We start from the raw sequence: 10763 nt of genomic DNA on the forward strand, positions 1-10763 counted from the left end.
CTCTTCTTTTTTAAAGGTTGAAACTGGTGAAATCCATCCAAAAGTTCAAGATCTGGCTCTGCTGTGGCCTTTGATAAAGTGGCCTTTTAAGTCTCAAACTTACTGTCTGCAAATCAGGACAGTAGCAGTCACTTTCACTTGATCTTGTGATGTTTGTGTTGGGAGTATTTGCCAAAGTAGACAAGAGGTAGCTCCTGTTCATACTGACAGTGAAACCTTAGCAACTGCCAGTCAGGGAGGGTAATGGGTGAGGTTTTGCTGCTCCTGAGTTAGGGGCCTTCCTTTATGCTCCTGAATTCCTTCCAGGGAGACAGGCTAGCTTGTAATCTCAGGGGACTCTGGGATGTGTCCTGGTACATCCCAGCTGTCTCCCAGCTGGAGTCTTAGGAGAGGACTATAAAAAAGAGGAAGAGAATTCCAGTCAGGTGAGGGGACAGAGTCACTGTGACATCCTGGGGAAATAGAGTAAAAGTTTGGGGGACCAAGAAAAGGAGCCACGTTGGCAGAAATGGGTGGTGAGAGTTTGAAATCCCAGCCGAAGAGGTGGGGTGAAGATCGTCTGGGAGGGGTGGGTACAGAATGGGAACCTGGTCTCTGCCCAAGGTGTTTTTAAAGGAAGTGCCTGGGAGCTGCTGGCCTGGAAAAAAATTACACCCAGAGGGCTTGTGCCAGGCAGAACGGGTTGCCCCACTCCCTTGCGGGGAGCTGCCTGCCTCAGAAACTCTGGCTAAGCCAGGTAGCCCTGCCCTTGGGGTGGGGGAACACTGGCTCCTCCCCAGGCTACCCACCTGCTCCGAGAAGTATCCTTCTATGACCAGGAGACAGAGGTGTTTGCTGAGATGTGGGTGCAAACAGGGGATCTGTCCCCCTGTCTGTCCATGTGTCAGGTGGGAAGCTGTGCCCAGGGCCACCCGTGGTGTCTAATCCGTGGCTCTGTGCCCTCACAGCTAGATGAGGAAGAAGAGCGAAGGAAAAGGCGCCGAGAGAAGAACAAAGTGGCCGCAGCCAGATGCCGGAACAAGAAGAAGGAACGCACGGAGTTTCTGCAAAGGGTGAGCAGGGTGATGGTGGAGGGGAGCACCTTGGCCTTTGCAAGGGCCAATGCGCTCGGTAGTCGGGTGCATCATCAGACACGGCAACACAGAGAAGGAAGAAAGATCCATGTTTCCCCCCCACACACACACACTGAGCTTAGATCCTGGGTACTGATTGACCCAGTAGCCCAAACCTGGCAGTATCCATTTTGGCCCCCGTGGCTACCATGGTGTTAGGGTACATGCTAATGAAGTAGGATGTTGGGGCAATGTCATGTCTGTGGGCAGTGGACTTAGCTCCTGGACTGGCTACTAGGAAAAACTCCACTTATTGTAACGTCTTATCTACCGTGCATCCCCACCTGTCCAGCACTTAGTCCCACTGAAGATGACCTCTGAACTCTGTTGCTGCCTCCAGGGACCAGAGGTCTGATCTGAATGTGAGGTCAGGCTTCCTCCCGCTATCAGCTGCCTTTTTACTTGTGATTTGCCTAGCAGGGTGCTTGCTCTTTCTTCCCCTGGGTCCTGCGTCTCAGCCCCTGCTGCCTTTGTCTCCAAAAATGGTGGCCCTGAAGAGAGTGGAAAGCTGGATAGGCAGTCCCCAGGCATTCCCCCGGCGGTCAGCCATGCTCCACCCCATCACTGGTTTGCCACTGAACAGTAATAGCAATGCTATATGCTAACTTAACCAGCAGGCATTTTTCTTCTGCGAGTCACCATAACGATGAGCCGTAGTTGTGATGCCATAACTACGTGCCAGGCACTGTGATCTCATTTTGTTGGCAGAGTAGCCATGAAGATAGGGAGCTTCGTGGTTTGCTTTCTGCAGGCGAGGAAGGCACAATGAAGGTGGTGACCCACCCAGCTCTCTCAGTCACTGAAGGGTCGGACTGATGCCAAAGCCCGCTGCTAGCCTCCAAACCTCTGGTTCTGGTTCTCAGGCTCCAGGGGTGTGCGAGGCTTGCTGTTAGGGGGGCAGAGCAAGAGTGGACATCGTCCTTCTTGCTATGAAGAGGTAAGGCTGGATTGGCCTGATGTTTTCCAACACTGGGGTTTGTGGTCCCATCTCAGTCTTGCAGAGAGCTCTTCTGGGGTCCCAGGTATGAACAGTGTGGGCCATGTACAGACCTCTCCCTAGCTGTGGGCACCCTGGGCAGGGCAGTGCCAATCAACATGACTGAATCGCCTACTGCTGGGAGGTCTTAAAGTGAGAGTATCGTTCCGCGGGTTTGAAGATAACAGGCCTTAAAGAGGAGGCAGTTGGGTGTTTTATGTCCATCTATCAAGTACCCGATGGACAGAGCCAGGAGGTGCAGCCAAGCTTCTTAGGAGAAGCTGCCCACGCAACTCCAGCTACTTAGAGCTTTTCAGACAGTGGACAAGATGTGTTACACCAGAGGCTCTCAGTGACACAGCAGCACACTAGCTAGCCAGCGCCAGATGGACGGCTTTTCAGCCTACTAACACTTGCTAAGCACCTATTGTATGCCTAGATAGTTGTTGCCAGGTGAACTTGTCAAGCACCTACTGTGCGCCAGACATTTCACATGGTCACAACATTTTTCATAAGGTAACATTAATTATTTCCACTCTAGAAATTGGTCTGTAGTTCAGAGAGATCGAGTCGTTTGCCCAAGGCCACACTGCTAGCAGGTGGAGGGCAGAGACTCATCTATCTTTCTGTCTAGCAAGTGATAACCAAGGGCTCCTGTACCATGGGTCCATGGGCCCCGTTCTCAGTGGGTAGCATATGGCAAATGAGGAGCTGTAGCTAGTGAGGAATGTTGTTTCAGGAGCCCAGATTGCTGTGGGGACTTCCAGTGCTGAGAATGGACTGAGAGAGCTATTCCATTGGTGAGACAAAATAGGGGAAGGCAGGGCTGGGCAGTGGTGGTGCACGCCTTTAATTCCAGCACTTGGGAGGCAAAGGCAGATGGATCTCTGTGAGTTCGAGACCAGCCTGGTCTACAAGAGCTAGCTCCAGGAGAGCTAGGCCTATTACATAAAGAAATCCCATCTCTAAAAATAAAAACAAAACAAAACAAAAAAAAATGGGGAAGGAAGTAAGAACGAAGAATGTGGGTTTGAAGGGGACATCAGAAGCAGCACGTACGAAAGCAGGTGCTGCTATTTAAGGGTGTGTTCAGAGAATTAAAAAGAACGTTATCAGTGTAGCTGGAGGTTAGCTTCCCACGTGGAAGGAAGTTGGGACAGGCAGACCCAAAGCCTCATTTTTATAGATATCCTACATATTGGCTCGTCTGAAATAGACAAGTGTATCCCTCTTGTCCTGCCCCCGTTATTAAGACACCTTCTTCCCCTCTCATGAGTGTCCCCATTACATGATACTAACCATGGTCATGGGGAACCACGACAGGATGCAGGAGGAGAAAGGCGCCAGCCCATCAGAGGAGTCTGCTGGGTTGGGGCAGATGAAATACTATTGTGTTGTCCCAGGAAGAGATGTGGCTGCCATGATGGAGGAAACTCTGTGAGCTTAAATCTGGAGAGCAACACCACATGGGCTCTGGCCCAGTCCCTCTTCCTCGCCATCTGAGGCCTTGGAGGAGAAGTCTCGATGTGACCACTGTGCTGGCCATGCCTGCAGACCCGAGTGGCTCGCGGAACGTAGCTTTTAACCCTCACCCCTACCCTGACCTCTGGACACTGACGTGCACCAAAGAGACAACCTCTGAGAGGGTTCACCTCTTTAGATCAGCCAAGGCCTGAATTTGGGCAGGCACAGGCCTGATGGGTCAGTTCATACCCCACAGACCCTGGGCCTACCCCAAAGCCTCCGTCTGCAGCCTAAGGTGTCTCTCTGCTATGATGCTGGCTGCTGGCTGTGCCCCTATACCTAGCACAAGGTCCTCCGGCCCTGGAGGCAAGGAGATCATTTTACATTCCCAAGATACTCTCCCTAGGTGCTTTCCTCCTGGTGGTCACGTTGACCCTGGAAGGATGAGAAGGCCCCCTCTGCTGGCAGGTTTCTGAGGGATGAGGGGGTGGCCTCCCGTGGGCTAGCAAACAGCCAGCGTTTAGCCCAGACCCAAGCTGCTTCCCAGCCCTTAGAAAAGTTGATGAAACTCGCTTTTATGCCCCCTAGGACACTTTAAAATATAAAGTCAGGGCTGGATGTGATGCATATATATGCCTTTAATCCCAGCACTCAGAAGGCAGAGAATCTCTGAGTTCAAGGCCAGCCTGGTCTACAGAGCAAGCTCCAGGACAGCCAGGGCTACACAGAGGAAACCCTGTCTCAAAAACCACAACGAAAAAGAAGACGTTAGTGATGCTGTGACAGCCAGGACAAGTTGCCCTAAACCTCACCTGTTTTTGTGACACAGATGTCCACAGCAGGGATTGAATCTCCACTGCTGGTTCGGAGGCAGTAGATCTATGTGGTGTTGAGTGCTATGACGTATTCTTCCATTAGGTTTTTGTTTGTTTGCTTTTTAACTGTTTTGGGTTTGGAACACAAGGACAGGGTCTCATATAGACCCGGCTGGCTTCAAGCTTACTGAGTATCCCAGACTGGCCTTGAACTCCTAACTTCCTGCCTCCAACTTCTGAGGGCTTGAAATACAAGCCTATGCTGCTATATTGAGTTAGCCAAGTCCAGAGTGAACTTCAGGCACACTGTAACCAAGGCCAAACTCCCACCGTAACCAAGGCCAAACTCCTTCCAGGCCCCATTTGGCACCCTCCAGCCCAGCTCCCCTCTCAGGCTCCGATCTAATGTCCATGCGGCTGTTCCCCTCTGCCCTGCCTCCTCTGTTATCTAAACCCAGGCGTTCCTCAAAACTTGCTGAGCTGACCCTGAATCATCTTTATCTTCCTGCCCAGAGGTTAAAGGGAGACTCCCTGATGCCCCTCGAGCCCTTTGGTTTCCACAGTGCTTTCTCTGTGGGAACTCTCCTAATCCTGGGGATCATCACCTCTCTATGGACAAGATAACTTGCTTAAGACTGAGTCTAAGCCTGCGGGGTTTGCATAGCTGCCCTCTGGCTCTGCCTTCTCTGCCCTCTCTACTGTGCACCCGACTGTGTCCTAGAGAGCTGAGTGCAGTGGTCCCTGGTTATCTCTTCCCATGTGGCAGCTTGCCCCTGTCACTCCTCTTGCCTGAGGGTTCTTACCCAGATGCCCTTCCCTGCCCCTTCAACTATCTGGAGGCAGCTACTCACCCTGCTGTTAGTAATGCCTGTTGGTCTCCTGCACTCAGAATGGCTGGTCACTTTGGGGAGCCTTGCTATGTGCTGAGTGGACACCCCTCAGGAACCATAGGAGGAACAGCTCACAGGCTTTGGATTCCCCAAAGTGTTTATCGCCAGGGCAGGCCTAGGCATATCCTCAGAGGTAGGTAGATGGCCCTGAGGCTTCTCAATACAACGGCTGAGGACAATCTGAAGATTGTGTTAGCAGTTTGGGTTGGAGGAGGTGGGGAGGATGGCAGAAACACTAGCCATCTCTCAGAGTTCTGAGAAGTGTGGACCAGGCCTGCATTCCAGTCTTGTCTTAGCCTGTCCCAATAAAAGCCACCATAGACACTTTTTGGTTTTTTTGGGGGAGGAGTTCCCCTTAGCATTTCTTTTCTCTTTTTTGAAACTGTCACTTTGGGGGTGTGATCCTAATGGCTGCCTTCCTCGGCTGTTCTGTGCTCTCTGGGAGCCCGTGCAGCCACCTCAGAGATGTGCGTGAGGAACAATCCCGACCTGGCAGTGCAGGGAAGATGCCCCCCTCACTGGAGGTGTGGGGACTCCACGGAAGGCCCAGGGTCTCAGAGGGAGGCCGCCCCAACTGCACCCCACTGGGCAGAAGCACTGGTCACCCAGCTTGCTCTGTGACTAACACAGGCCACTCAGCATCCGTACCGTTGGCGTTTTGAGCTGGAATGTCCTTGTGAGGGCTGCCTTGTGTGTCACAACCACAGATCTTTATTCTCCATCCCCTGCCTGCCAGTGAAGCAGCCTCAGCCCTGAGAGCCAAACCCTTCTCCACACCTGGGGACAAGGTCGTTTCCACGGAGAGCTCGCTGGCCTGAGGCGCCTTCGTTCACACGTGAGGAGAACTTGCAGTTCCGGGCTGTGACTGAAAAGCAGGAAGGCCCATTGCTGTGCTCTTTGGTCCTACTGTGCAATGGTCCTACTGTGTGAGCCCCAGGCCTACACTCTGAACACACAAGCCCACACCCACACCCCATCACACCCTCAGCATCCCTTCCTCTCCCCAGGGCTGGGAGTGTGTAGGAAGTCTCATCTGAGACCAGTTTGAAACCTCGTTTGGGGTCCAGCAGGTTGCTTGTCGATTGTCTCTCTGTGGGCGAGACTCCTAGATTCTGGGGGATCCTGAGGAAAGTTTTAAATAATTGATTGCAAGCTACTGGCCGGGAGGCACACGATGGAGGAGGAAAGGCCCACACTGGGTTTATCAATCCCAACATCAAGACTATCCGATCAGATATTGCCACATAGCAAAGCTCTTCTTGATTTTGTGCTGCCACCTGTTTTTGGACTACCCTTCATGGGCCTGCTCCAGTGTCACCTGGCTCCCCCCCCCCCACACACACACCTTTTTTGGGTGCAAAAATCTTGTTGCAGGGAGCATTTGGGTATGTTTTCTAGTCGACAGCAAGGGGGCCATGAGGCTGGAGCAGCTAGAGGGAAGGGAGCGAGAAGGGCTCTGAGTTGGACTATTCCCTACATGTCTGGACCTGCTGTGGCAGAGGTCATTACCGCGCGACAGGGCACTGCCCACAAAAGGTCATTTACCCCCAGATGCTTCCGTGGGACTGGCAGGTAGAAAACCATGGCAGCAGAACAGGTGCCGGCCAGAGTGTCTGGGTAGTCCTAGGGAGCAGGCTGGCAGGGACGGCTGACAGTGTGTCTCTGTCTGCACAGGAGTCAGAGCGGCTGGAGCTCATGAACGCCGAGCTGAAGACCCAGATAGAGGAGCTGAAGCTGGAGCGGCAACAGCTTATCCTGATGCTCAACCGCCACCGCCCCACCTGCATCGTGCGCACAGACAGCGTCAGGACACCCGAGTCCGAAGGCAACCCGCTGCTGGAGCAGCTGGACAAAAAGTGACTGAAGGCTTGGAGGAGGCATCAGAGGATGGGGAGGGGGGACAGCAGAAGGAGAAGAGGTGATGGAGGTCTCCCCCTGGGCGCATGACAAACTCTACCATGAGGCTTGGCATAACTGGCCTCCAGCCGGCTCCTTTCTGAAACTCAGCCCAGCCACGCGAGAGCAAGAGCAGACTGAAGAAACCAGAGGGACCAAGCGACGAGACCAAAGTTGACCCGCAGGTAGGGGCTGTCCCACTCCAAGGCCCAGCTTGAAGGGTGCCTCAGCCAGAGAGATGCCCAGCCAGGTAGCCTCCTCAGGCGCTCCTCTGGCCTCTCTGCCGAGACCCCCCCACCCAAAGGACTACCGAGCAGCCAAGAAAAGCCATGCGTCCCAACACACGGTGTGGCCAAGGATGGAACTCAGCGTGGACTGCGATCCACCCTCCCCAGCCCTGCCCAAGCCCGGTGGAAAGGGTGCACTGCGGGGCTGTGATGGGCCTGCTGGAGTTTGCTGTGGCACTGAGGCGCGGGCGCCCTCCCAAAGCACACAGTCGATGAATGTTTACAGACTGGCTGTCCTGGCGGGGCTTCCAACTGCACACCTTTTTTTTATACTTTCTTTTTTTTTTTAATATTTTTTACAAAAAAAAAGATTTTATACGAGCAATATATATATGGATTTCTATAATCACTCGATTGACACAGTACAAATACGCTATGGTCTGTAGTTAAGGACATCCACCCTCCGGGTACAGCCGTTGTAATTCCTAAGTACTGTAGGCTCTGGGTGTTGAGGGGTGGTGGCCAGGCGGTGGGGGTGCATTTGCATCCTTGTAAACCCTTCCTAGTACTCAGTCCTGTATCGCTCAGTAAACATTGCTCTAATTACTCAGCTGCCTCGAGTGGTGTCTGCCCGGGGAGGGCATGCCCAGGGCAGGAGGCGTTGGGAGTAATTGCCATAGCTGCCCTCCCAGGGAAGCCTGAATATGCCCATGTCTCAGATGAGGAGGCGAAGGCCTAGAGAGGTTAAAGAACTCCATCCATTACCGGTTTTGAGAGTACTCGCTTCATTTGTTTAGGCCAAAACTTTTTAATATTTATTTTTATTATTTTTAATTGTGCGTGTATGTCTTTGTATGATATGTGCAGAGGTTAGGGGATTTGGATCCCTCTGGAGCTGGACTAACAGGCACTTGTGAGCCTCCTGATGTGCTTGCCGGGGACCGAACACGGGTCCTCTGAAAGAGCAGTATATACTCTGAACAGCAGAACCGTCTCTCTTCAGCTTCCACAGAAGCTGCACCCTTGAGTGGGCCACGCACTGCAATGAATGGAACCTTTGCTGGGGAATAAACAAACCTTGATCTTGCCCCATAGAGCCCACTCTGGGGTCATCTTATACTTGCTTACTTGCTTCAAACCTAACACCCTTCTTCATCTGCATGGCAGCTGTGTCAAAGGGGCAGCCACTGGCCCCAGTTCATAGATGGGGATTTGGAGACCCAGGGAGACAAGATGAAGCCACCACTTGTTGAAGTCATGACAAACATGAGGTCACTTTTACTTCCTACAACAGCACAGAGCAGATCCCCCTCTCAGACAGATGGCTTAACTAGGGCTCAGAGAGGGCACATGACTTACCTAGGGTCACTCAGCTCACAAGAAACAGAGCTGGTATTGGAACTCCACCTCCAGAGACACATGGCTTTCCCATCACCGGCTGTCTCTGATTGTTTTTATGGATGAATGCCACACCCCTGGGAACAGGAAGTTTAGAGGCCACCATTAGAGATATGATTTGGGAGAGAGCTGTAGACTCTGGAGAGTTGTAGGTTGGCCCATGGTGGTGTAGTGAGCCAGCTCTCCCAGCAGAGGTGTCCGTGACCTAGAGACACATATGTCTCTCATCTCCACAGTCAAATTTCCTGTCCTGCAGAGTTGGGGCAGCCCAATGCCATTCATACAGCAGATGCCACTTGCTCCACACGTGACCGTGTGCAAGGCACAGCTCGATGTGCTGTCTGCTTCTGTGAGGGTTCAGCCAGGCCAACAAGGTGGTTGCCGTCAGCTCCCTTCCACCCAGAGGCTCACCAAGCTCACAAAGTCCCCCAGCTTGAGAGAAGAGAGATGACTGTAGACTCTACGCTGATCCTTCCTGGAGATATTTCTTCTGGGGCCAGGGAACTTCTTGATATCGAATCTTTGTGTCAGTGACCTTGAGTGGCCTCTCACTCATCGATGAGGCATCTGGGACGGATGGAAATGGAAAATAGGTCACTAATAAACAGTTGGTCCCCCTCTCCTTCCCCTTGTGTTCCCTCCATCCGACTTGCCTGGTGTGGTCTCTCTACCCAGAGCCGCAGCCTGGAGACAGAACCTGGCCAGCTCCCTGTCTGATATGGCAGCACACAGTAATAACCCGTCACCTGGGTTTCTTTAGCACTGTCCAGCCAGGAGAGTAAGGAAAGTGAGACTTTGTAAGAGCCCTTCAGGAGGCCTATAGATGCCCCTGCAGGGTTGCTGTCCACCCCAGGCCGTGGCTTCTTTAGTTTCTTGCTGGGAAGCCAAGACCTGGACTTTCATAGATCCAACCCTTTGTTTTTTTTTTTTTGTATGTTTGTTTGTTTTTGTTTTTTAAGACAGGGTTTCTCTGTATAACAGTCCTGACTGTCCCGGAACTAGCTCTTGTAGACCAGTCTGGTCTCGAACTCACAGAGATCTACCGTCTGCCTCCTGAGTGCTGGGAATAAAGGTGTGTGCCACCATTGCCTGCCTGATCCAGACAGGTTGTGTGAACTTCTTCCTGCTCTTGCCATGGTAGCTTTCTCCTTTAGTTGCACTCTTGGCTTCACCATCAGAGCCAGCTCTAGGGTGTCTCCTGTGTGTCACACACTGTGTGTTTCAGCTGGTTCACGCAGCTTTTCTGGGAGGTCCATGCAATAGTCTCAGAAGGACAAGGCGGAGAGAGGAGGGACCTCACCCAAGGTCACAGACCTGTTAGGTAGTGACAAGATGCTATTCTCGGCTCCTCTGGTAGATAACAGCTGGGCCCGCGCCTCCCTGGGAAAGGAAATGGTCTGAGCTTAATTTGTCTGCAATGAGACCTCAGCTGCCAGAGCATCACGGCAGAAGGCAGAAGTGATGGCGCAGAGCCTTATGGGTTCACAGCACACACCAGGTCGCCAGCTCTTATGCCCATCTACAGAGGAGAGCTTTGTGTTTCCTTACCTGTAACATGGGACAGTAGGACCCTAATCTTTTTTATGGGCATGTTCTCAGGATCAAAGAAGGAATGGAGGTAAATGAGCAGTATCCTGCCCTCTGTTGGAGAGGCCACTTGGTATTTATCACAAAATTATTTGACTATCTTTGAGTCTCTAAAGGCCGGCTGCAGAGTTTGCATTCTAACCAGGGTTTGTTGTGTGATGTGATGGAAGCCTGGGATCCAAGGCTCCTGGGCTCCCAGAGCTGTGTTGGGTTCATCATTCCCTCTCGGAATGTCCAGGATGAAGCAATTGAGTTGCATGCAGTCACAGCCTGAAAGACAGGTGAGACACATTTGCCATCACCAGAGAGGCAGGAACCAGAATGGCTAAAGGAAGCTTCCATCCTCTGCAGGTGGGACTCTGGGGAGAGCAGTGTCTATCGCGGTGCGGTGACCTATG

General features: G+C 52.4%; 1 protein-coding gene across 1 annotated transcript in view; it reads left to right on the forward strand.

Moving 5' to 3' along the window:
* Window positions 1-7987, forward strand: part of Jdp2 (Jun dimerization protein 2) — a 46376-nt gene extending 38389 nt beyond the window's left edge. Inside the window, exons 3-4 of the mRNA XM_005343372.3 lie at window positions 948-1052; window positions 6932-7987. Of these exons, the coding sequence (XP_005343429.3) occupies window positions 948-1052; window positions 6932-7117 (291 nt within the window). The 3' untranslated portion in view covers window positions 7118-7987. The remainder of the gene's footprint in view (window positions 1-947; window positions 1053-6931) is intronic.
* Window positions 7988-10763: the final 2776 nt, after the last annotated feature.

This window comes from Microtus ochrogaster, chromosome 1 (assembly GCF_000317375.1).
Source record: "Microtus ochrogaster isolate Prairie Vole_2 chromosome 1, MicOch1.0, whole genome shotgun sequence".
Classification (NCBI taxonomy): Eukaryota; Metazoa; Chordata; class Mammalia; order Rodentia; family Cricetidae; genus Microtus; species Microtus ochrogaster.